Here is a 27927-nt window from a genome sequence, read left to right as displayed (position 1 = left end):
TCTGGTTAAACTCTCCCTAGCTAACCTTTGAAAATGTACAATAAGCATTTACTGATGAGGACTTGCTAAGCTTGGGATTCTTCACTGGGTGCTGTCAATAGGGGAGGGTCACTACGTTAAAGAACAGTGAGCGAAAAGCCTCATCAAGAAGGTGGCAATTCAGAAATTATCTGAAAGAAACAAAGGGGCAAACCTGGGGACAATCTGAAAAAAGCATTTTAGACAAGTGCAAAGCCCCCCAGGTGAGAATATACCTGGCGCATTTGAGGAATAACAAGGAGACTATTGCTGCTCAAACAGAGTGAAGTAAACAGGGATGAAAAAAGTAAAAGCTGTGATCAAAAAGATGATAGGTTTCAGGAGCAACTTGCGGATGGTCTTAGAGGCCATCATCAGGTGTTTTGATTTGCTCTTTAGATAGAGGGGAAGCCATAGGAGCATTTTGAGCATAGGTGTGTCACAATCTGACTCAAAGTTTCACAGGAACATGCCGGCTGTCGTGTTGAAAATAAACTGTAGGGGACCAAGTATGGAAGCAAGAAGACAACTTAGGAATATGCCAAAATAATATAGGCGTGAGATGAAACTAGCTTGCACTAAGGCAGTAGCAGTGGAGATGATGAGAAATAATCTGATCCTTACTATACTTTTTAAGGTAAAGCCAACAGGACATGCTGATGGATTGAATATGGTGGATGAGAGAAAGGAAGGAATCAAGGAGAACTGTAACGATTTGTGACTGAGCAGTTAGGAGAATGAGATCACCATTTCCTGAGATAGGGAAAGTTAGTTTGAGGTCCCATGATGCATGCAAGCAGGCAGTGATATATGGGGGTTCAAAAGTCACAATAGAGGTCAGGGCTAGAGATACATTTGAGATTCTTTGGAATATAGCTGGTGATGAGGGTATACAGGTATAGAGGAAATCTCAAAAAATGAATAGAATTGAGACTTCTGAACTCTCCCTACTAATGTGATTTTCCCTGATCCATTTTTAAACAACATTAAAATGACAATACTTCTGAGAAAATATAAATAAATTAAAAAGCATGTATTTTTAATGACAAAGAGTAGGAAAGGTGATCATGTGAGTAAGTGATGAGTGTCTTCAAAAACCAAGAGAGAGCTGCATGCTAAGTACTTGCATGGGTGAAATCAATAAAATGCAAGCTGATTCAAATCACAAAATCTAGGAAATATTTTATCAATTAAAGCTTAAGTGTTCTGCAAATGAGAATATAGGTGACATTGAAGCTGGTTGGTCTCATTCTGCACACTCAAGCACTACTTCTTACTCATCCCAGAAAAAGACTAGAATTTTCTTTTTGTTAAAATGTCATCACCAAGACTCAAGGAGAAAAAGCACAGTTGGGGTTAGAAGGCAGGTACTGTTCTGAAAACAGGATTATATGAAAATTTACATTCCAAAATGTAAGAACAACAAACCTCTTATCCACTCAATTCATAGAATATTGGCATCAGAATGTATACCCTCCAAGTAAGAGATGAGAGTACTGAGGAAGCTGACAGGCCCAAGGAAAAGAAAAAAAAAAAACCCTAAAAAAAGAATCACTGATAGTCTCCTAAAGTCACCATAGTAATGCCCACCAGCCAATAAGCTTCCACATATAGAGCTTCCCATAGGCCTCCCTTACAAACAAGAACAGACATCCAAGAACCAGCAGACCTTTGAGGAAATCCATTGACATGAAAAATGTCAATGTCTTATAGTTTTCAGTGTACAGATATTTCACCCCCTTGGTTTAAATTTATTCCATTTTTTGTTTTGTTTTGATGCCATTATAAATGGGATTGTTTTCTTTATTTCTTTTTCTCATAGCTTATTATTTGTTTATATATAGAAACACAACTGATTTTTGTAGGTTGACTTTGTATCCTGTAACTAATTCATTTCTTAGTTCTAACAGTTTTTTGGTGGAGGCTTTAGGGTTTTCTGTATAAGATAATGTCATCTGCACTCAGAGACAGTTTTCCCTCTTTCTTTAGGATTTGGATGCCTTTTATTTGTATTGCCTAATTGTTCTAACTAGGACTTCCAGTACTATGTTGAATAGAAGTGGTGACATGAAAAACAAGGACTAGAATAAACAGAAAAAGGAACTTGGAAGGAACAGAGACAATGCAAGAACCAGAAGAAAATTTTCATAAAAGTTATGACAAATATCCTCAGAGAGACAATGTTCTACATGCACAAAATAATTCCTTATACAGGAATTTTCGGAAAATAATAAAAGAGCTTTTGAAAATTAAAAACATGAAAGCCAAAACCAAAAAAGTAAGCAGAAGTTGTTAAAGATAAAGGGAAAAACAGCACTCAGTAGAAATGGCAAAAAAAAAAAAAAAATGAAATAGAGGAAAGAAAAAATACGAAAATTAGAAATTCAAGCCAGGAGGTCCACAACCCAGCTAACAAAAGTTTTAGGAAGAAAATACAAAAACTAAAAAAGAAAATAGTGTAGCAGATTTCCCATTAATAAAGAAAATGAATTTTCAGAATAAAAAGACCCACAGAGAACCCATATGGCAGAAAAAAAAAAAGTGGGGAGGCATGAAGGTACATCATAACACATGAAATCGATGGGATAAAAATAATAAATTAAAGGCGTCTAGACAGAGAAATCATGTGACCTGTGCAGGCTGGAGAATCGGAATGCCATCAACTTTCTCAATGGTGACATTGAAGAAGACCATAGATAGAATACACCTTTTGAATTCTGAAGGGAAAGTCATTTCCAAACTACCAATCAAGTAGGATTGATAAAATAAAGACATTTTCCCACATGCAAAGTCTCCAAGCCTTGATTTCCTATTCGTCTTTTCTTGGAGCATAAACCAGGAAAGAAAAATGAGGACTTTGTTAAAACAGTGATCAACACAGGAAAGAAGCAAATAGAAATCCCAGATGACCACAAAGGGAGGTCCTAGCAGTCTTGAGAACATGACATCTACATCAGAGCTGAAGAATGAAAACTCCTCCAAGAGGAGGGTCTTCTAGAAATAAAAGAGGGTTGGCTGGGCACAGTGGCTCATGCCTGTAATCGCAACACTTTGGAAGACGGAGACAGGCGGATCACTTGAGGTTGGGAGTTTGAGACCAGCCTGGCCAACATGGTGAAACTCCGTCTCTACCAAAAATACAAAAATTAGCCAGGCATGTTGGCACATGACTGTAGTCCCAGGTACTCGGGAGGCTGAGATAGGAGAATTGCTTGAACCCAGGAGGCAGAGGCTGCAAGTGAGCCAAGTTAGCACCACTGCACTCCAACCTGGGCGACAGAGCAAAACTCCATCCCAAAAAAAAAAAAAAAAAAAAAATGGTTGATAGATTATTTGATGAAATTCAATGTGTGAAAAACTGATTTGAAACAGATTTTCTTTTCTTTTCTTTTCTTTTCTTTTTTTTGAGATGAAGTCTCACTTTGTTACCCAGGCTGGAGTGCAATGCTGTGATATCTGCTCACTGCAACCTCCACCTCCCAGGTTCAAGCAATTCTCCTGCCTCAGCCTCCCAAGTAGCTGGGATTACAGGTGCCCACCACCACGCCTGGCTAATTTTTATATTTTTAGTAGAGACGGGGTTTCACCATGTTGGCCAGGCTGGTCTCAAACTCCTGTCCTCAGGCGATCTGCCTGCCCAGGCCTCCCAAAGTGCTGGGTTTACAGGCGTGAGCCACCGCTCCCAGCCTTGAGAGGTGTTTTAAAGAACACTGGAGCATGTAGAAAACTCAGCAAGAGGTTTGTTCAAACCAAGACACCCTAATAAAAAGAGAGAGACAGATGGACATCTTATGAAAAAATAAAAAATAAAAATAAAACAGTTACATGACAAAGGAAATGAAAGCACAATATGCAAAGTTGCAATAACCAAAGTACTGAATATGGGTTTAACCAAATATGTCACAAAACTATTTCAGGAGAGTAGAGGAGTGTGTCAGGAGAGGAAATGTGTGGGGGTGAGGGATGATAAAAGAAAGCCAAATCCTCATCTTCTATAGTAGAGAGTCAGTGGATAAAATCTAAAACCAATAAATCAAGAAATAATTACACTTATGGAAGGAAATACCAGAAGTTAAAAGGGGTTACTTCTGGGACATCAGACACCAGACTGCAGGGAAGGGCTGCCTCTTGTATTATCAAGATTCCAGTATAATTTGCTTTTTAAAAATAGGTCCATGCATTATTTTAATAAAAATTAGGCCGGGCATGGTGGCTCATGCCTGTAATCCCAACACTTTGGGAGGCTGAGGCGGGTGGATCACCTGTGGTCAGGAGCTCAAGACCAGCCTGGCCAACATGGTGAAACCCTGTCTCTAATGAAAAATACAAAAATTAGCTGGGAGCGGTGGCAGGCACCTGTAATCCCAGCTGCTCAGGAGACTGAGGCACAAGAATCGCTTGAACCCAGGAGGGGGAGGGTGCAGTGAGCCGAGATTGCACCATTGCACTGTAGCCTGGGAGACAGAGCAAGACTCTGTCTGAGGGAAAAAAAAAAAATTAACACTTAATTTAATAACAAAGCCACAAAGCATAGGAAGAGAAGACAATGGAGATGTCAGCATGTGAGAGGTCAATAGGAGAAAAGTAAGAAATGAACAAAGAAGAGTCCAGTCTCATTCCTGAACTTCCAAGCGTAATTGTTGTCTGAAAATGAATTTGTTAACTCATCATGCAAGGACGTGTGACATCTCTTTAATTCTTGTCTTCATCTTTTGTCAAAATCTCCACTATTTTTTCCCACATATCTTCTTTCCATAATTAGACTTTAAGATTCCAGAAGAAATAAGCAGTGTCTTATACTTTTTATAACCTTCCTGCCTCAAAACAGAAGACAGAAAGTGGTCAATAAATATTGGATGAATTGTAACTAAATATCAAATAGCCATGATTTCATTGTCATTTGTTGTAAAAGCCAAACTTGGAAAATCTTAAACTCCATCTAAAGAAAAGAGAATCAGATGCCATATATATTTCTGCCTTATAAAAGTTTTTATATACAAGGTTTATATAAAGGTTTTAAATACAGTCATGTCTAATGGTCAACAAAAATAAAACCAAATTTACCCACTCAATCAGCGTTTTTCAAGGTCACTTCTCAAACGATAATCTAATTTAAAACAGGTGCAATATCTAGAGTCAGAAGATCTACTATCCAATATTTGTTGTTTTTCAAAAAGACTTTTAAATTTAGTTTGGAAGTATAATAATGTTTTTTGATTGATTTTTAATCAAGATATGCAATCTCATTTTCCATTTTTATACTTTCCATTTTTGATTACCTTGTTTTCTTTTTATCTTATTTTGAAAGAGAATCTCTTGGTGTTTTTAATCTCGAAGAAAAGAACACACTGAAATGCAATGCCTTTCATAATAATCAGAGTTCTCTAAATTCTAAATTATGTAACCCACTTTAATACAGCATTTAGCATATTGTTGAGTAAGTACCTCCTAAGAAGAGGAAATCTCTGTAATAATATCCTTGAGTTTGCATTACAGGTATCAACATAAATAAACTTCAAAAATAAACTTTTCTTGTTTTTAGTTGATCAAATTAATTCAAGGGTCATGGCACTGTCACATTTCTTGTTTTGTTTCTTTTTCTTTCTTTTTTTAAAAACTCTTCATGATCTTCACAAGGTAATACTATTAGGTGGCTGAAAATTTGTGGCAGAGTCCTTTCCTGCATGCCTGAAGAACACAGGTGAATACATGATTTTCTAGGATGATCCTGAACAAACATATTTTAAATACAATATGTATTTGCATACAATAACATCTACAGTTTTTTAAGTGTGCAGGTTGATGCGTTTTGACAAAGCTATATTACTCTAGCCTGGTTAAGACTTGGAACATTTTCATCATCCAGAAAGTTCCCTCATGCCTCACCCTACCTCCCATAGACATGCTATGTTTCTAATATAAAAATTTAGTAGTAATTGACAGGTAATAGGATAGATGTATATCTCTATATATATGTCTTTACGTATACTTTATAGGAAACACTGCTACGCTGCTTTCTAAAAGGGTTGTCTCATTTTCTTTTCTCACCAGCAAGGTATGAGCATTTTATACTGGCAATTGTCATTTTTTTTAATTCTAGCCATTCTAGTGGGTCTCTCATTGTGGTTTTAATTCATGTTTCCCTTACTATTAATGATGTTGAGCATCTTTTCAGGCATTTGTCAGCTATTTGTATATTTTCTTTTACCCAGTTTCTGTTCAAATTTTTTGCCCATTTTTATTGGATTCTTTTTATTATTCAATTGTGTTCCAGAATAAAATTTTTGACCTAAATAAAATCAGTTTTGGTCCTGACCACCAGCTCTCTGCCAACCCTAGTGCAAATGGTCCATTTACTCGCTTATTCCACAGGCATTTCACTAAGCAGCTATTGAGGTCCAGTAGTTATAAGGATAAGACACAGCCTCTGCTTTGAAAAGGTTACAGTCAAATTTAGGAGAAATGTGAATAAGTAACTGTAACATAAGTTTAATGTAAAAAGAGCCATAGGAGATATTTAGAGACTGAACACGCCATTTCTAGTTAGGGTGATCAGCGAAAGCTTTATTAAAGGAGATAGTATTTGAGATGAGCTTCAGGTGAGGGGCAGAATTGCAGCAGTGATAGAGTTATGAGAGAAAACAAAGCCACGTCTATAGGAAAATATGGGATGTGTTCAGAGGGAAAAAAATAACATAATTCAGACGAAAGGATAGTGTTGGAATGGTGTTTTGAAATCGTATTATGGAAAACCTAATCTGACTTAGCAGGTAAGGATGGACCCTGTGAAAGTAGTAGTAATTGTTGCGTAACAGATTAAAGTTTGTGGCCCTCAACTCACCTCAGCCCTGACTATATTATTCCTGGATACCTCTGTCACAGCCACTGAGCTGGGACTGCTAATCTGCACTTCCCGGCGATTTGACAGGGACTGGATCTCCCTCTGATGGGAGGGAAATTGAGCCCCAAATACCTCATCAGCCTGGAGCTCCTTGACTTTCTTTCTGTGCTTACCAAGTGAAGCTCTTGGTGCAGCTCCCTTGGAGAAGGGAACCTCTTGCAGACGCAAACCCAGGGGAGGCTTGCACGCTAGGCTGCCCTGCTCACTGACTGTGAAATGAGTTGCAAACACAAGACAAACTGACATCTTGCACTGCCTAGCTTGGGCACCAAGCCAGACCCATGTCAAAGGACCTGAGTTGTTAGGGAAGCAACTGAAGTAGGTCATCCCTCCTAAGTCACACGCCCACATCCCCAGAGGCACAGCAAAGGGGCTGTGAGGAAAATCATGAAAGAATTTGAAGAGAGAGAGTAGACAATGATCTTTCCAGAATGGTGTGCATGCTGACTTCTTGACAAGAACAGGGAATGATCTGCTTCAGCCCTAGGAATTTTCACATTGACAACTCAGGATGCTTGGTTTCCCCAAAATCCTAATTTATTGATCGGTAGCATCTCCTACTACCATAGCCACTATTAAGAGAAAAAAGAATTAATATATTAAATCACAGCAATCTATATTGGCAATGTTACTTTTCATAACTATTGGAGAAATTATTTGCAGAGCTGTCCCCAACTAGTGGGCTGCCTGCTGGTGGGAGAGGGATAAAGCAGTTAGTGCAAAAATCCTCAAAATCATACAAACCTTTGTACTTCTTCAACTGACTAACAGTGCAACTACTATCATCCCCGAAAGATTTTTACTTTAAGTAAAAGTTCTCCAAAACACCGGCAGCCACTGTCTAGAGCAATGGCCTCAAATGGTCATGCATTTTATATCAGGGGATTCAGTCTGAGTAAATGTTTCCTATCTATGCCAGGCCAAAAAGTAAACTAGAGTAGCTTTTCTTCTCTAAAAATAATTCACAAATTCATAAAATATTTCTTTAGCATGGTTTTGCTAAAGTTACTTATTTAAGTAATGGCTTTTTACCTTGATAAAAACTGGTAGAACATAAAAGAATTTTTGCTGAGAATGAATCCTAGGAAAACAACACTGCCAAAATGTTCTAAACCTTGTAAATTCTGAACCATTTTATTAACTAACTATCCCTCTTTAACCAGGAACTCTTAACAGTAAAAAATTTGAAGTTTGTTCTTTGTTGAGCAAGTAGGACAATAATTACTTCTTCACTGTTCCTTCTTTGCAATTTTATGTATAAATAACTCTACCTGTTAGTGAGTACCTGCTAGGCTCTGTGCTATTTTTACATAAATTTGATTTCAGCCTTCCAACCCCAAAAGATTCTGACTTCTCCACACCACTCTTCTCAGTTTTGGGTGATTTTGCCCATTTCAAGTCTCAATTATCTATATAATGAAAGAAGAGAAACAAGATTGCATAGGACCAAATAGTAAAGCAAAAGCCATGTGTACTACGTTCTGTAGCAGGTTTTACTTGTGATTTTACAATTAATTAGAGGATGCTGGCAACAGGCTAAATAATGAGAGGTATAAATCAACCTTGGATTAAATTTTTGAATAAATAACCTACAAACAGAAACACAAAAAGCAGTTTTTAGCATGTAGAATTAGGCACACAGTTCTTCCCAAGTAAATGTGGATGGGTAATAAATCTTTTCACTCTTCTGGGAGTTCACTTCTGGAACAGGTGGAAGGAAATAATGAAGCATTGTCATATGACACACTATCTCTGCCAGGACATGGAAATCCATCTTGTTAATTACGTTCTGCCTCTGAGTCTAAAAGAAATAAACACTTAAAAAAAAGTGGACCTTTTATCTCACACAAGTAGCACTGAGGCTGACCCTTTTGCCACTATGATGATGATCATTTTGGGTGTGGTTAGGGGTTATGAGGTTGAGAAGGGAGGGGATTTGACATTGAGGAGCAGGCTATGCTTGTGTTTCAGCGTCTGACTATTGGCAGTTGATATGGTTTGGCTGTGTCCCCAACCAAATATCATCTTGAGTGGTTGCTCCCACAATTCCCACATGTTGTGGAAAGGACCCAGTGGGAGATAATTGAATCATGGAGGCGGTTCCCCTATACTGTTCTCGTGGTAGTGAATAAGTCTCACAGGATCTGAGAGTTGTATAAGGGGTTCCCCCTTTCACTTGGCTCTCATTTCCTCTCTTGCCTGCCGCCAGGTAAGACGTGCCTTTTGCCTTTTGCCTTTTGCCTTGTGCCTTCCGCCATGATTGTGAGGCAGGAGGCAACGTGGAACTTTAAAAAAAAGTCCATTAAACCTCTTTTTCTTTATAAATTACCCAGTCTCTGGTATGTCTTTATCAGCAGTGTGAAAATGGACTAAAAATTGCCCTGGTTTTCGTTTGTCACTGTGTGGTAGAATGCTGACTCGCCAACTTACAGGATATGCCAGTTTTCCGTTGCAGAATCCATTATGTTGCAATAGTAAATGCTGAAAGAGTTCATAGATCATGGAAAGTATAGGCTTATAAGAAATGATCATAGTAATATCTGAGTTATAAAGCAATTTTATTTGTACACATAGACTTTGAGAAATGATTCATAATTTCTGATCAATTTTCTGAAGAGTCAGACAGAAATTTTCTTATTAATAATAAGTCATTTTTGAGCATTAGCATTGTGCTTGGTTCTTTACAGACAGTCTATCACTTTGGGCCTAACTATTCAATAGAAAGTATTCTTATTCCTATTTAACACATAAGGAAACTGGTGCAGAGATATAAGGTAAGTCCCCCAAGGTCACCTGGCCGTAAGGGAAATACTAGGATAGATATTCAGTATTAACTAACTCTAAAACATAATCTCTTCCTGGTACATCACGTCAACCCCTTTTATGTAAGATTATTCTTGTACCTGTTGTAATTCTGCAACTTTACTTAATCATTTTCTTAAGTTTCTGCTTAAAAGCCTCCAGTGGTGGTTTATCATCTTCATTTTTAAAGAGACAAAGTCTTCACAAACAGCCTTCAAAGACCTATGCTGTTTGTCGCGCACCCACACCACGTAGTCTCTCATCCTACCTCCTATTTCTTTCCTCTTCCTCGTTCTACCCCAGCCACACTGAATAGGATATATGGCATGTTCCCACCTTAGGGAACTAGGGTTGGGCACTAGTTGTTTTGTCTGCCAGAGAACCCTCTCCCCAGATATCCATAGCTGGCTCCTTTGCCTGATACATGTCTTTGCTTAAGGGTAAGTTTCTCATTGAGGTCTTCCTTGAATGCGCTATTTAAATTCGAAAGCTGCCCACCACTCTTCATCCCACTCCCCCATTTTATTTTTGCCCATGATGCTTATTACCATCTGACATTCTAGACATTTGCCTACAGTGGTACCCCCTTTAACCATGGAGGATATGCTCCAAGACCCACAGGGATGACTGAAACAGAGGATAGTCCCTAACCCTATATACACCATTTTTTTTCCTCCAACACTGCTCTTGTCCTAACTTTAGTTATTTCAATATCCACATGGATTATCTTTCCTATACCTTGACCTCTGAGCTCCACTCCCGCAACAAGCCTACCCTCCACTGTACTTCCAGGCTTCACTAGACCTGTCATGACCAATGACCACAGAGCCTCCATAACTTTAATCTTAAACATCCTGCTCTCTTTCTATCTCTTTCCTTAGAATACATTAATCCTTCAATTTTTTGGTTCTGCCAGGATCTACAGTCTGTTACTAACATTTCACTGTCTCTCACCTCCCTCATATCCTCACTCTTTCCTTAGGCAGTTTAAATGCCATGTTCCATCATTAAAAACACTGACTTGTATACGCAGCCAACTAACTACCTTGCCTCTCTGTCTCATCAGCCTCTTCTGGCCAAGTCCAACCCTGATTAGGTCTAACCACCCACCTGCTTCAGGCCTGGGCTTTTGCAGCTGAACATGGCAAGTGGTTTCACCTGAAATCACTCACCCCAAGCAGGCTCTACCTGCTGCACAGCGATCACATCCCACTTCCCCATTCCCTCTCCCACTCCCCCATTCCCTCTCCCACTCTGTTGGATGACCGTGTCCTATGGCCTCCCCTCTCTTCAGTTCTCTAGTCCTTTTCCTCATTATCATGTCCACTTGATCACCTTGATTTCCATTTCACTGAGCATAAAATCAATCCAAAGAGAACTCCTCATGTCCCACTACCACATCTACCCATCTTCCTGCATCTACACCCACATCCTTTCTCCTCTTTTCTGTATTTTAAGTCACTTTTTAAGGCTGGCCCCTTCACTGGGGCCTTAGATCCCATCCCCTCTTAAAAACTCAAGGGCATCACTTCAGCAATCCTCTCCCTTCTTTCCTAATCATCTGTATTTCCCTCCCTAGTAAATTATCTCCCATCAGTGTGTAAACATGCTGTAGTTTCTTCCATCTTAAAACAATATTTCATGAATATGGATTAAAAGACACCTAAGAGGCATCAGTTGGATACCTTTTCTGTATCTATTTGGATCTGACTTAAACAAGGTAAGAACTACCTTGCCTTTCTTGGAAAACTGATTGAATATTACGGCCTTAAAGAGTTATTGTTTTAGATTTTATTTCTTTTAAAAAGATTACTTAATTTTTAGGAAAATATTGAAATATTTATAATTTAAAAAACCCCTTCCTTCATATCTACTTCCACCTACTGCTCTATTTATCTGTGCCTTTTTGCAGCAACTATCCCAATTTCTGTTATGCTTACTCCAATCAGGTTTTCACTTCCCACCATGCCACTAAAACTCTCTTTACAAGGTCAACAGTGACTTCCACAGTTGCTAAATCAAACAGCCAATTAGTACTTATTTCAGAAGCATTTGACTCAGTTGCTGACTCCATCCTCCTTGGAATGTATTCTTCTTTTGGCTTCCAAGGCACTACTCTCTCTTGGTTTTTATCCATACCTCTGATTGTTCCTTCCTACTCTGTTTTTCTAGCTCTTTCTCTTCTTCCTGATCTCTTAATGATAGAGTGCCCCAGGGCTCCATCTTTGATATTCTTTTTATCTATATTTTTATTCACTTCCTTGGTGATCTTTTCCACTTGCATGGCTTTACCTAAAGCCTATGATACCCAAATAGAAATCTCCAGTCCAGACAATTCTCCCAAATTCCATGCTCATAAAACACTGCTTGCCTGCCGTCACCATCTGGATGTCCAATAGGCATCTCAAACTTGACATGCCCAAAAGTGAACTTCTGATCATTCTCTCCAAACCTACCTCACCTGCAGCCTTCCCCATCTCAGGAAATGGTAACTTCATTCTCCCAGCTGCAGACTAGAAATCTTGGAGTCATTCTCAACTCTTCTCTTTCTCACATACCCCATATCCAATCCATCAGAAAGTCCCAATGGCTCTACTTTTCAAATATCTACAAACTCCAACCATTTTCAGTGTCTCCACTGCTACCACCCTGGTCCAAAGCACCATCCTCTCTATTTTTGGTCTCCCTGTTTCTACCCCTTGCTCACTTTGGTTATTTTCAAAGCAGCAGCATGATCCTTTTTAAATAAGTCAGATTATACCATTCCTCTGCAGCCTTTTGATCTCACTTCCATGAAAATGCAATGTTCTTTTGACAGCCTACAAGGCCACTGGCCTCCTTGCTTCCTCAAACATACCAGGTGCACTCCTCACAGACTTTACACTGCTGGTCCCTTGGCCTGCAATGCTTTTGCCCCAGATATCAGCTTGGCTGTCTCCCTCACCTCCTTCAGACATTTCCTCAACTATCTCCTCAATGAGGCCTTCCCTGACACTGTCCCCTCATCTCTCATTGTGACCCACTCCTGGTCTCTGCCTTTTCTCTTCCTTGTTTTCCTTTTCCCCATAGTGCTTATTATTGTCATCTAACATACTATATATCTTCACTTTTTAAGAAAAAGTTACCTTTCTCTCCACTAGAATGTAAGCATGAGGAGAGCAGGAATTTCCGCCTGTTTAGTTTACTGCTATAGCCCTAGCTTCTAGAACTATACTTGAGACCTAGACAGCAATCAATACATTCTGTACTTGCTAAATAAATGCATATTGCATTTCTAAATTATTTAAACATATTAATAGATAAGCTCACTGTCTTCAGTGTATGCCTTTTAAACTTCTTTAACTTATTTTTCAATTCAGTATTCATAAATTAATTACATTGTATTTTAAACAGTAAATTAATCTTTCTGCTCTTAGATGCATTTCATCTACCAATTTACAGATGTAACTGCACATTTATAATGGAGCAGCTTCCACATATTGACCTTTGGGAAAACCTACTTTCATGACAAGCAAACAGAAAAGCCACTTGCAATTGCTGTTGGAACACTGGCAAGCCAATTAGCGCTTCTTTAATTTGCAATTGAGTTCATCATAAGTTAATCTTAAATAATAATCAATGACAAAATATCTCTCAAAAAAATAAAAATAGTTCCAATGTTTGGGGATACTAGAGTACATAATTGCTTTTGAGGTGCAATTTGCTCTTCCTATGACATTAAACATAGTTAGCTCTTTTTTTTCCCTGGCATCATTAAAATCTCATGATATTCTTCTCTGTATGTAACACTGCAGGGCTCACTCTCTCCAAATTCAGGTCTTGTTACTTTCATTAGACACTTAACTCGAGATTATTCCCATGACCTAGGCAATTAGACTTCAAACCATCTGCCAGACTCAGCTCAGCTGCATTCTGATTTTCAAGTAAATACTTGCTAGAGACAAATTCTCATGGAGTTCAATGCCTGTTGCTTGATGAGCTCTTTGAAGAGAGTGCCAGAGTCAGCAAAACAGAGGGAAGCCCTCCAGCTTGTAGGTTTCTATCCATATGGCTACATCCATAAGTGATTTCAGACCCCTTCATCACCCATAACAACTCTTTATATTCTTCTTACTCAGAAAAAAAAATACTACATGTTGACAGGTTTATTTTAGGAAAGAAGGTACACTATTTAAAAATCCTGGGCCGGGCGCGGTGGCTCATGCCTGTAATCCCAGTACTTTGGGAGGCCGAGGTGGGCAGATCACGAGGTCAGGAGATCGAGACCATCCTGGCTAACACGGTGAAACTCCGTCTCTACTAAAAATACAAAAAAAATTAGCCAGGCGAGGTGGCGGGCGCCTGTAGTCCCAGCTACTCTGGAGGCTGAGGCAGGAGATAGGCATAAACCCGGGAGGGGAGTTTGCAGTGAGCCGAGATCGCGCCACTGCACTCCAGCCTGGGCATGGGCGACAGAGCGAGACTCCATCTCTAAATAAATAAATAAATAAATAAATAAAAATATCCTGGATTTGAAGTAATCAAATAAAACTTTGGGTGAGTAGGAAACAATACAGCCTCAAATAACTTAAAATGATTCCTGACTTGTTGAGTTTGAGGATCTCTTCAGACTGAGATTTATTCTCCAACAACTCCAGAATTGGGAGACTATCAGATGTGGCTCAGTATTCAACAAGTATTTGTTCCAAGCTCTTGCACAGTTTTATATGCTAAATACAGTGGTGATTAAAAGTTACAATGAAGCATTAAACCTAAGATTTTATTTTCTCTCCCTCCTGAGATCCCCTTAAAAAGATGAGAAAGAAATTTTTCCTATTTATATAACCACAAGAATTTTTACTATGCATACATTCACAGAAGACAGGTGAGAGCCCATCCAGGGCCTGAAGAGCTACAGAATTCAGAATGAAGAAAAACAGAAGAGAAGGAAGGCAAAACTCACAGTACTCAGAGGGAGCATAGTCAGAGACTGCTGTCTTGCCCTGTAAAATCTCTGGGAGGAATGGGACTTAGAGGTGATGGGTACGGCATGTGGTAAGAGTAAGACATGGGACTGAAAACAGAAGGGTTAACTGAAAGTTTATATCTGGAAACATTAATCCTCTACTCTATTTTTGCAGAATTCTAACAGCTAAGTACCTCCTCAATAAGCTGAAGAAGTTGAGAAATCCTAAAACAAAAAAAGACATTCACATTCTGGCACTTTAGGGTCTACCAGCATAATGGCCAACTCCCTACACAATTACCCTAAAGCAAAGTCTGCCAACAGAAAAGCATCCTCTTAAATATGAAGTGTGCAACCAGAGATCACCAGTCAATGAATGCTCCTAACATGGAAGATCAAAACCAAGATACACAAAGAGGGGGAAATAAGCCTGGAGAAATCAAAGACACCACAGAAATGAGAAAGGACCAATAATTAAGGACCCGAGATAAATCTGAGAACACATTTCATCCCTATTACTATAACAATCATGATAATAATAATAAATATATAATAATAATAACAGCTAATATTTATTGAGAAGACACTAAGAGCTACTGTTCAACAAACTCAAGGAAACTGCAGCACGCAAAGTTTAAGTGACTAAAAGTAAGCGCAGAAGCCAGGATTTAAGTCCAGATGGTGTGAATTTAAAACCCATGATCCTAAACAAAGGGGTATGCTTCCTCAAATATGCTGTTTTTATTTTATTTTATTTTTTATTCTTTTTTTTTTTTTATTTTTATTTTTAGGAGTTTCACTCTTGTTGCCCAGGCTGGAGTGCAATGGTGCGATCTCAGCTCACCGCGACCTCCACCTCCTGGGTTCAAGCGATTTTCTCCTGCCTCAGCCTCCCAAGTAGCTGGGATTACAGGCATGTGCCACCATGCCTGGCTAATTTTGAATTTTTAGTAGATACCGGGTTTCTCCATGTTGGTCAGGCTGATCTCGAACTCCCGACCTCAGGTGATCTGCCCACCTCGGCCTCCCAAAGTGCTGGGATTACAGACGTGAGCCACCACGCCCGACCAAATACGCTGTTTTTAAAAGGAACAGAACACAAGAAAGTTCTCTTAAAAATCTATTCAAGTATTTGACAAGTACGTATTTAGAGTCTTCTGTTGGCTAAACACCAGTCTAGGTACCAAAAATATGGCAATAAACAGAGCAGGCAGTATTCCAGCTCTCATGAAGCTAAAATTTAAAATTTAATAGAAGAGATGGAAGATGCACTCAAGGAATTTTACCAGGCAATTTAATAAAAGTAATAGGAGAAAATTCCAACAAAAGATGGAGATATGTCTGAGGGACCAGGAGGTGACTTTTCCTCTTATTAAGAATTCCAGAGACAAAACAGATAAAATGAGAATAAGTTATCCCAGAAACAATACAAGAAAATTTCCCAGAGGTGAAGAACAAAGGTCTTCAGATTGAAGGGGCCTCTCTTCCCCCAGCGCCCATTATAATAAATGGAAAAAGATTCCCATCAAGGTACACTTTCATGAAATGTCACATCAGGGATAAAGAGAAGGTCTGAGAAGCTTCCAGAAGTAATAACAAGTCAAAAGACTCAGAAAATATCTCCCTCACACGGCCTAAGAAATTACTTGAAAACGTGCTCTAGAAGAGAAAATCAAGAAAAAAGATGACACAAGATTCAGAAAGAGACTCTCATTGGGGAGGGGGGGAAATAGTCTCCTAGGAAACTTGAACTTCAATCTGTAGATATTATAGGAGGCATAGATTTCAAGCTGGAAAGCAATATGATAAGATCTGTGTTTTAGAAAGGACATTCTTTCCTAAGTCTTTCCTAATATCCTTTAGAAAAAACATTCTTTCCTGAGTTCCTAAGATCGGAATAGTGGAAGATTTCTGAGACCAGTCACGAAGTTTTTGCAAAACTCAGGTGAAATATAGTTCAGACCTAAACTAAGGTGGTAGCAATGAAACTGTAGATGTGCAAACAGCTGGGCTGACATCTGATCATGGGGTGGGGGAGTTCCAGCACAATTTCATGTTGTTGTAAATATTCACAGCATGAATGTAGGGCAAGGGCAAGAGAGACTCCACAAGGACATAGAAACTTCAAGCCCTGGAAAATGATAGATGGAAGACAAGAAATAAAGAAATTCCAGTAGGCTTCGAGGCAAGAATCATTATATTTGAGATATTTTGGGTGGACAGGCAGTGCTAGATCCATAGGAAAGTATAGAGGATCTCCTACCTTTCTGTCTGATAGCAACCAGACTGTCTGATTAAAACTGCAGATCACTGCAAGGGTGGTTAAATCAAAAAAGAAAAAAGGCGGTTGTTCCCCCTGCTTGACCCTGTAAATGCAGAGATAGTGTGGGTGGAGTGCACAGGAGCACTTAAGGTGCAGCATGCCTAATGGATACTTAGAACTATGACAAGTAAGGATTAAGATGTCTTCAAGTATAACAGATTCTAATTTTGCCTGTAAGTGGCCTTAGAACTCTGAGATGAGGTTACAGAGGTAGTCCAGTGCTAGATCTGCAAGAGCTTAAAGGGCGTGGCAGGAAGCACGGATGTTATTCATGGTATATTGAGAAGTCACTGTAGGCCTTTAGGCAGGAAAGTGACATTACTCACTTCATATGTTATGATTACTCTGGCTACTATGTGAGGAATGGATTGAAAAAGAATAAAACTGGACAGGAAAGATATTGCAGTAAGACATAATGTTAGCTTGGACTAGAAAGCTTACACTGGAGATGCAAATACATGGATTTGAGATTCCTTTGGAGTTCAGAATCATAGGTGTTTTGCAAGATTAAAGGTGGATGGGACAATGGTCTTGAGGAAATCCAACATGTTGTAGTGATTCCAAGGTTACTAATTTGAGCAATCAAGTGGATGAGAGTGTCAATTACCATGTTGGGGGGAAATAGAGGAGGAGCAGGTTGAGCTGAGGGCAAGGGATGAAAAGCTAAGTTTTGAAAGGACCTATTAAGTTGGAGAAGCCTGTGAGGCATCCAGGTGGAGATATCAAATAAGCAATTGGATCTACAAGTTGAGGTCTGGACTGGAGCTGTATTTGCCAACTTCATTGCTTTTGGCTTGAGCTCAGATAAACTTCAAATTGGGACAAGGCAGAAATTAACAATTACTGAGGACCTACCATATGCCAAGCACCCACTGTGTGATAAATGTTTTTGTCATAAGGTTTATCCACATTTCCCCACACGTACTTTCTCCTTGCCTGACCAAGCACCCTCCTAGTTCAGCCCGAGTGGGACCTAACTTAGAGGCCACCTGGGATACATCATTACACATACTCAGACAAACTTTGGAATCAAATCTTCCCTCCCATTTTCCTAATGAGTCCATGGAGAGTTACTGCACCTGGATCTGTGTTCAAAGACTCCAAAGACCTGAAAGTGAAGTCTAGTTCCTGGGACACTGAAGCTGAGTTCTCTAGACCCAAATGATAGTTATGACGCCACCCTTGGCTCACTGTATCTCTTTGGACACAAAGAGATATTTCTTTGTCTGAATTTTAGTATCTGCCTGCTTCATAAAAATGCTTTGAGAATTGAAGCCAGCTTCTGAATCACCTGGAGAGCATCTTAAGTAATACAGATTCCCAGGCTCCACAAACAGAGATTATAATTCATTCGGTCTGGGACATGTCTCAATCTGTATTACAAATGATTCTGATGCTGGTCCAGAGTGATCCCTGGACTAGAAATGCTGATTTGCAGAGTGATAAACTGCCAGTTTTATCACAGATAATTCCCCAAATTATCTGCCTCAATGCTGTCTCCATCACTTAAATCATTAGGGCAGTTTTACAAGAAGGCACCGAATTCTTTGACACTCTTCCCATTAAGAGGTGGACTGTAGGTCCTCTGCCCTTGAATTTGATAGTTCTCTTAGAATCTGGCTGATGTAATGTGGGAAGGTCAAGCCACCTGGAGTAACCACAGCAACAGTCTCAGCTGATCTCAGTCTTTGAGTCACCTCAGCCCTGGCACCAGACATGCCAGTGAAGGAAATTGCGGATAATCCCAACCCCCAGGCATTGAGTCATCCCAGACTCCAGATCTTCCCAGCTGACGCCCTAGGCATCACAGAACAGGGACAACCTATCCCCACCATTCCCCGTTCAAATTCATGATCCATAAAACCTATGCGCATAATAAAAAGATTGTTGATTTATGCCGCTTAGTTTTGGGGTGTTTTGTCATGCAGTAACTGAAATAATTACTAACATATTTTCTCAAGAAATATGTATTAAAATGCAAGCACATTACTTGGATCAACTCTTTCAGATGAACACACACAATCAGTATATCTAGCAGACAACAAAGCAGGGAAATGAGCCATGAGATGCTCTGAAATGAAAGCATCACTGGGAAGAGCAACCTAAGATGCTTCCAGAAAGCTGGAATTGAAAGATGGCCCCACCTTGAAGACAGCATGGCTAAAAGAGAAAGACATGCCTCAAAAAGGACAGATGAGGCAGGAGAGCAAACCCAGCTTCATTTGCTTCACAACTGTGCTTAAGTCTGGCTCAAAAGTCCCTCCACTCTCTCACTAACTGCAAAGGTGTTTATTTATGCCAGTTTATAGATGTCTAATGTTAAAAATCACCTGGGGATAATACAGAAACAAGCACCAAGGATATTTTTTGTTGTTGTTTTTTTGAGACAGAGTCTCACTTTGTCACCCAGGCTGGAGTACAATGGCGTGGTCTCAGCTCACTGCAACTTCTGCCTTCTGGGTTGAAGCGATTCTCCTGCCTAAGCTTCCTGAGTAGCTGGGACTACAGGCACGTGCCACCATACCTGGCTAACTTTTGTATTTTTAGTAGAGATAGTGTTTCACTATGTTGGCCATGCTGGTCTCGAACTTCTGACCTCATGATTCACCCGCCTTGGCCTCCTAAAGTGCTGGGATTACAGGCGTGAGCTACCGCGCCCAGCCGCGCCAAGGGTAATTCTTACCACCAGGCAAATTTGGGAAATGCTAGATTATATATTCTTTTTAATTAAATACAAAACAAAATAGCAACCACACCAACCCTTTCCTCACAAGAGTGACAGCCCTGTGGTGAGAATGGGGTTAATACATGAGCTTCATGTTCTGACGGCCTTGAACCTTGAGAATGTAAATCCCAGCTAAGTCCAATGACAATGATGTGGGGGAAGAAATTGAAAATAATGGAATTCACTCACTAATTGGATACTATTAATTATATTAAATATTTTAAATGGAATTATCTTCTATGAGGAATATTTTAATTGACAAAATATAAAATAGGAGGGATATTAGGTTAAATATTCATGGATTTATTCAAGCTATTAATGGTGCCAATAAAAATGATGGATCCAATAAAAACATGGAACCTGGACTCTCTGGGATTCAGAAAAGAGCAGAGAATGCCACACTAATGCCATGAATTCATTCTACTTTAGTAACTAACACTGATGTCTACACTGTTCCCAGCCTGACCGCCACCCCCCACCCCATTGTTCTCGGACGTGATTTGAATCTGATTTCACCTTGTTAATATCAACATTTGAGTTTTCTTTCCAAGAATTTATTTACAGTCTTCTAAAGACACTGGAGGGGTGGGGGCAGGGGAATTGTTGTCAGTCATGAATTCCCAGTGTAACTGGATATGACTCCGAGGTCTGCATCATTATCAGATTTTCATGGTACTGATGTTGATTCATGTCAGTGATCAGTTTATCAGTCCCCAAACTCTAGTCCCCACAGCAGCTGATAGCAAGGTAGGCCCCTTTGTCTCTGTTCTACTTTATTTCTCTTGCCTCTTGAGACCCTTTCATAGTCACATGGTGGCATGTTGCAGAGTAAAATTGACATCTCCCTCTGATTCCAAGAGTTTGTATGTATTGTGACGCATAGAATAAAATGACCGTAGAAATAGCATTTGTACTGATGGATACTGGAATTCCAAGGAGTTCCTGTAACACAGACTTAGAAGCCTAATATCCATCCCTCCTTAGACCAGGAGCTCAGCTTCTGTACTCAGTAGAAGAAAGGAGCCTGTCATCTCCCCATTTACCTCAGGCCTGTTTGACTTTCTGGCCAAGGCTGAGAAGGCTCTGGCTGCTCACTACCTCTCTGCATTTTTCTGTTCTCTACCTCCCAGGGACGTGTCTCATACCAGTGTTACTGCCCTTCCATCCAAAGGCCTGGAGCACCTGAAGGAACTGATAGCAAGAAACACCTGGACTCTTAAGAAACTTCCACTTTCCTTGAGTTTCCTTCACCTCACCCGTGCTGACCTTTCTTACCCAAGCCACTGCTGTGCTTTTAAGAATCAGAAGAAAATCAGAGGGTAAGTGGCAGGGACCCGGCATAAGTGACAAAAGACCTTGGTGGAAGTGGAATTCATTTCTTGGTTTTGGGGAAGACGCTTCCTGGTTTGAAAACCAGGTGGAGGTGATATTGGAAGCATCCACATAAAACAGGAGATCCATGGGACACAGGGACCCTGAGGACCAAAAGTGGGTGCAGCTGAGAAATAAGGCAAATGTTGCTGGATAGCTGTAGAGCAGAAGAGGTGACGGATAGCACAGGAGAGAGAAACACAACCAGATCTCACAGAATCTTGTAGAGGTTATGCAGACATGATTTCCGGTTTCCAGGTACAATTCATAATTAGATACTGCAACACATATTAGACCCCAGATACCGCAACTATGAGAACAGACTTATGGTTGGGTTACCTGATCGGTTTGGGCCTCGCAAATGTCATAGCTCACTGGTTACATGCCTGCAGGCTTTGGAGTCAGCTGGGTTTATACCGCAGCTCTGCCATTTTCCAAGTTGTGTTATCCCAGCCTCGTTACTTAACCACTCTGAATCTTTGGGAATGGAGATCGTAATGCTATCCTTCATAGGAGTTTTGAGAAGATTAAATGCGAAACTGAATGGAAAACACTGGAATGGAATGGCCTGGAATATTATAAGATCTTCATTAATATTAACTATGATATATGGTATGTGCACATCAGGCTGCTTATGAGCCTGTGAAGGAGGGATGGCCTTTATTTTCTCTGCAGGCTTTCTCTGATTCTTTTACTTTTTCACTTTTACTCTGCATTATTTCCCCTGTTGTGTCTTCTACAATCTGTCCTCCTAATCCACCTTGATTATCTCTATTCAGTCCTCCTCAGCTTCTATGTATTTACTGATTGACTTACTACACACATAATTGCAGTCAGGAAAATATCAGATCAGGTGTGAGGGCAGAAGCTAAAACAGCCATACAAAGAAGGCCAATCTGGCAGCCGGGCATGATGTCTCACGCCTGAAATCTCAGCACTTTGGGAGGCTGAAGCGGCCAGATCACCTGAAGTCAGGAGTTCGAGACCACCCTGGCCAACATAGTGAAACCCCTGTCTCTACTAAAAATACAAAAAACAAAATTAGCCGGATGTGGTGGCAGGTGCCTGTAATCCCAGTTACTGGGGAGGCTAAGGCAGAAGAATCGCTTGAATCTGGTAGGTGGAGGTTGCAGTGAGCCGAGATCGTGCCAGTACACTCCAGCCTGGGCGACAAAGCAAGATTCCGAGACTCCATCACACACACACACACACACACACATGCACACACACACACAAAGTAGGCCAACATGGGCATCATAACTGCAAAAAGCCAGGAGTGGGGTAGAGGATGGTGATAATGGACTCTACACTGATGCCATGCGACACTGAGAAGGACTAGACAAGGGCTGGGTGGGAGGCTTAAGTGGACCTCAGGGACAGGGTCTAGATTTCTCCTTAGCCTCCAAACAGTTGAGAAGATCAAGTCCATTGGACATTTTAACCAGAACCCAAGAGATCAATCAAAATCTGCTCAACAGCTGAGGCAAGTTAAAGAATCCCTTTTGCTGTAAGTCTGGTGAGCAAGGAAAAAACTAAATCTTACTTCCACAAGCATGCCTGTATGGTAGTGTCCATTCGTTCATTTGTTAAACACATATTTACTGAGCACATTCTATGTGCCTGGCTGTTGTGAATAGAACAGACAAGAATTCCCTCTCATATTTTACTTACTGTCTAGTGAAGGAAGTCAGAAAATAAGCAGGCTGGCGAGGGGCAGTGACTCACTTCTGTATTCCCAGTACTTTGGGAGGCTGAGGTGGGTGGATCACTTGAGGTCAGGAGTTCCAGCTCAGCCTGGCCAACATGGTGAAACCCTGTATCTACTAAAAATACATAAATGTTTTATTTTTAAAATATTCAGTTTGAAACTAAATAATGATGAGTAGAGGCAGCCATGTGTTTTTCAGGCAATGGGAACATAGGGTTTTGGAGCTTTGAATGGGAATAATAATAATAATAACAATAACCACCATATGGCACTCACAAAGCTACAGGTGCTATTGTAAGAGCCTTAAAAAGATAAATTCATTGAATCCTTTAATAACCCTATATGAAATAGTCACTCCCATTGTCCCATGTTACAAATGAGTTAACCAAACTTCATGGGCCTACCCAAGCTAGTCAATAATAGAGCCAGGTTCCCACCATGGCGACTGGCATCAGCATCCACATCTTTTTTTTTTTTTTCCTTTAGACAGAGTCTTGCTCGCTCTGTCGTTACTCAGGCTGGAATGCAGTGGTGCAATCTTGACTCACTGCAACCTCCACCTCCCAGGTTTAAGCGATTCTCCTGCCTCAGCCTCCCAAGTAGCTGGGATTACAGGCATGTGCCACCACGCCCAGCTAATTTTTGTATTTTCAGTAGAGACAGGGTTTCACCATGTTGGCCAGGCTGGTTTCGAGTCCCTGACCTCAAGTGATCCGCCTGCCTCAGCCTCCCAAAGTGCTGGGATTGAGTCACCATGCCTGGCTAAGTACAGGCGTGAGCCAGCACACCTGGCCACTTTGTTGGGTTTTTTTGTTTGTTTTTGTTTTTCAATCACTGTTCTTGAAGTGGTTGCAGAAGAGAAATAAGACCAATGCCACTGGATCACAGTAGGGGAGGGGAGGTCATAGAAATGATGTCACAGAAACAGGCCTGCCCGGATCCTGTAGAACCTTACAGAATTATGTACATCATAGTAAGTAGTTTGCATATTTTTGTAAATGTGGGAACCATTCATGGGTTTTAAGCAAGCACTCTTTTTTTTTTTTTTTTTTTTTGAGACAAGGTCTCACTCTGTCACCCAGGCTAGAGTATAGTGGCCTGATCTCGCCTCACTCCAGCTTTGACCTCCCCAGGCTCCGATGATTTTCCCACCACAGCCTCCCAAGTAGCTGGGACCACAGGCGTATACCACCGTGCCTGGCTAATGTTTGCATTTTTTATGGAGATGGGGTTTTGCCATGTTGCCCAGGCTGGTCTCAAACTCCTAGGCTCAAGCAATCCGCCTGCCTTGGCCTCCCAAAGTGCTGGGATTACAGTCATGAGCCACCGCGCCCAGCCTGGCACTGACTTTTTTGTTGCCTTGCAGAATCCTTGAGTCCTTGATGTGTAATGAGAGCAGTATGCAGAGCTTGCGCCAGAGAAAATCTGTGAATGCCTTGAATAGCCCCCTCCACCAGGAATATGAAGAGAATCTGGATGACAGCATTGTTGGGTACAAGGAAAAGTCCAAGTTCCAGGATGCTCATAACAATGCTCATTATTACGTCTTCTTTGAAGAACAAGAGGATGAGATCATTGGTTTTGGCCAGGAGCTCAAAAACCCCCAGGAAGAGACTCTACAAGCTTTTGACAGCCATTATGACTACACCGTGTGTGGGGACAATGAAGACATGGTGTGTACCCCCAAGTCCGATGAGTTCAACCCGTGTGAAGACATAATGGGCTACAAGTTCCTGAGAATTGTGGTGTGGTTCGTTAGTCTGCTGGCTCTCCTGGGCAACGTCTTTGTCCTGCTTATTCTTCTCACCAGCCACTACAAATTGAACGTCCCCCGCTTTCTCATGTGCAACCTGGCCTTTGCAGATTTCTGCATGGGGATGTACCTGCTCCTCATTGCCTCTGTAGACCTCTACACTCACTCTGAGTACTACAACCATGCCATCGACTGGCAGACAGGCCCTGGGTGCAACACGGCTGGTTTCTTCACTGTCTTTGCAAGCGAGTTGTCGGTGTACACACTGACGGTCATCACCCTGGAGCGCTGGTATGCCATCACCTTCGCCATGCGCCTGGACCGGAAGATCCGCCTCAGGCACGCATGTGCCATCATGGTTGGGGGCTGGGTTTGCTGCTTCCTTCTCGCCCTGCTCCCTTTGGTGGGAATAAGTAGCTATGCCAAAGTCAGCATCTGCCTGCCCATGGACACCGAGACCCCTCTTGCTCTGGCATATATTGTTTTTGTTCTGACGCTCAACATAGTTGCCTTCGTCATCGTCTGCTGCTGTTATGTGAAGATCTACATCACAGTCCGGAATCCGCAGTACAACCCAGGGGACAAAGATACCAAAATCGCCAAGAGGATGGCTGTGTTGATCTTCACCGACTTCATGTGCATGGCCCCAATCTCGTTCTATGCTCTGTCAGCAATTCTGAACAAGCCTCTCATTACTGTTAGCAATTCCAAAATCTTGTTGGTCCTCTTCTATCCACTTAACTCCTGTGCCAATCCATTCCTCTATGCTATTTTCACGAAGGCCTTCCAGAGGGATGTGTTCATCCTACTCAGCAAGTTGGGCATCTGTAAACGACAGGCTCAGGCATACCGGGGGCAGAGGGTTCCTCCAAAGAACAGCACTGATATTCAGGTTGAAAAGGTTACCCACAACATGAAGCAGAGTCTCCACAACATGCAAGATGTCTATGAACTGCTTGAAAACTCCCATCTAACCCCAAAGAAGCAGGGCCAAATCTCAGAAGAGTATATGCAAACAGTTTTGTAAGTTAACACTACACTACTCACAATGATAGGGGAGCTTACACAATAACAGTTTCTTGAATATGCATTCCAATCTCATGACACCCCCAACACATAGCTGCCCTCACTCTTGTGCAGGCGATGTTTCAATATTTCATGGGGCAAGAGTTTATCTCTGGAGAGTGATTAGCATTAACCTAATCATTGCCTCCAAGAAGGAAGTTAGGCTACCAGCATATTTGAATCCCAGGTGAAATCAAAATAATCCATACTATCTAGAAGACTTTATTGATACCAAGTCCAGTGATGACATCGTGTAGGATGTTCAGTAAATATTAACTGAGCCATGTCAATATAGAGCTTCTCAGTTTTGTATAGCGTTTCATACTAAAGATTCAGCAGATGGAAAATGCTATTAATTTGGTTGGTGACCACAAGATAAAATCAGTCCCACATTGGCTCAGTTCAACTAGATGTTCCCTGATACAAAGAGAACTTGATTACCTTAAAACTGAAAAGCCAAACACAGCTAGCTGTCATACAAGAAACAGCTATTATGAGACATGAAGGAGGGAAAGAATTTGCTTTAAGTTTTGTTTTGCTTTGTTTTGTTTTTTAACTCAACCTATTAATCATCTCTTGACAAGAATCCACCTGATGTGAGAAAGCTATGACGTGTTGCCTGGAAAACCTGGCAAGATGTCAGCTTATGTGGCCTAGCAAACTAAGAATTGCTCTTCTTGGCCAGCCTCATAGCATAAAAGATGTGAACCCTAGAAAGTCTTTCTAAGTGGCAATAAGTGGGAATTATGGGCAGAGCACACTCAATCCCCTGTTGATTAATAAAACAGGCTGGACACACATTAACTATGGGACTGGACCTCAGAAATCTGTAGAAATGAAGGAGTCCAATAGCCTCTTCCAATTTTAAAACTCTAGTACATCCCTTTCCCTCAAAAACGTATTTCTAAGATAAAGAGAAAGAACGGCACTAAGTAAGTAGAATCTGTTTTTCCTATTTTGTAGGGCTGCTGTCTCCTAGTCCTTGAAGCCTTGACATATGACCCAGGAAATTTTTCCTTTGTTTCACTTTTGATTATGATGTCTGAACCAAAAATTCAATTGAGTAACCATATTCGCCTGGATCTGAATCATTCATTTAATTACTAGATCTACCCAGCTATAATTATCAGGCCAAAAACAGATTCGTGTTTATATAGAAGAATAAACTATGGTTGCAAATTTTGGTTATTTAGAGTTGCCACTTCACCATGAAGAGTCACTTCAAAACACTTCGCTTGTCTTTAGGGATGGGTTTTGCCATTTCCAGCCCACAGTATGATACTAAAGCTGTCAAGAGAGGTTTCTTCTTTTCTGAAACTGCCAGCTCTTTCCAGCCCTGTTTATCACTGGACATAAAACCTCTTTTCCCCAGTAACTCTTCTTTACTTAAAATAGTCAGGATCTTTATCTACAGATGTACTCTCCAGGTTACCTGTGATGATAGCCCTCTAACGTCCTGTTAGAAAAGTCTCCAAGCAGAGATGACATTACTTCTGAATGCTCATAAACCACACCATGAAATAAAAGCTCTTTGTTGTTTTCAGATTGTGGAGTGTGGTTAATGGGGCCCCACAGATGGTCCCTGCTGGACTCACCTGGAATCTCTCCACAGCCAGACCCATTCATCACTATCATTGAGACTTGCACATCTTAATAAAACTATTATAAACATCTAAAATCATGACTTACCTAGAAGTTCACTTGTAACTAATGAAATTAAACAAATGTGTTGCCTTTTGTCATATGTTTCTCTCCTGTGACATTTCAAAATATCACATCTTGATAGATAGTGTGTTTCATCTTGAACAGCTGAACTAACGCTTTGGAAACAGAGTCCCAGAAAAGTGACTTCAACAGAATTGTTACTAAAATTTGCACTCACAACATGAAATAAATTTTCTTCCTATGGAACAATGGTGCCAAGTCCTAGAGTGTTGTTCTTTTTTTGTTAACCTGTGAGTTTCTTTGGGGGTTACTATTGTATGTGTTAAAACTGAAGACAAGGAAAATAATTGGCACATTTGCTAATGAATCCATATTAATAAATAAAGTGTTGACAGCCAATTAATAACTTAAGTATAACATTCTGTCTTGATCGTAAGTGGTTTTTATGTGAAAAACTTACTCCTGGTGAATTGAATTATGATTAATTGACAGGGATCACTAAGAGAAAAAACAATAAAACCAAATATATCAAGTAAATGATTGGTATTGACACTAGCAATTTAAATAGTGTGCTAATGAAGACAATAAACCTCTAAGTCCTGTTCAGAGTTCATGTTATCTAGCACCTTTCAATTATCTGAAGATAAACCC

General features: G+C 40.5%; 1 protein-coding gene across 2 annotated transcripts in view; it reads left to right on the top strand.

The window, feature by feature from the left end:
• Positions 1 to 27530, top strand: part of TSHR (thyroid stimulating hormone receptor) — a 177298-nt gene extending 149768 nt beyond the window's left edge. For both annotated transcript variants that reach the window (XM_003902127.4, XM_031669043.1), the window contains 2 exons: positions 20845 to 21033; positions 24160 to 27530. In XM_003902127.4, the coding sequence (XP_003902176.2) occupies positions 20845 to 21033; positions 24160 to 25573 (1603 nt within the window). In that variant the 3' untranslated portion in view covers positions 25574 to 27530. The remainder of the gene's footprint in view (positions 1 to 20844; positions 21034 to 24159) is intronic.
• The last annotated feature ends 397 nt before the right edge of the window (positions 27531 to 27927 follow it).

This window comes from Papio anubis, chromosome 7 (genome assembly GCF_008728515.1).
Source record: "Papio anubis isolate 15944 chromosome 7, Panubis1.0, whole genome shotgun sequence".
NCBI lineage: Eukaryota > Metazoa > Chordata > Mammalia > Primates > Cercopithecidae > Papio > Papio anubis.
The sequence above is the reverse complement of the archived record's forward strand: the minus strand, read 5'-3'. Positions and strand labels throughout refer to the sequence as shown.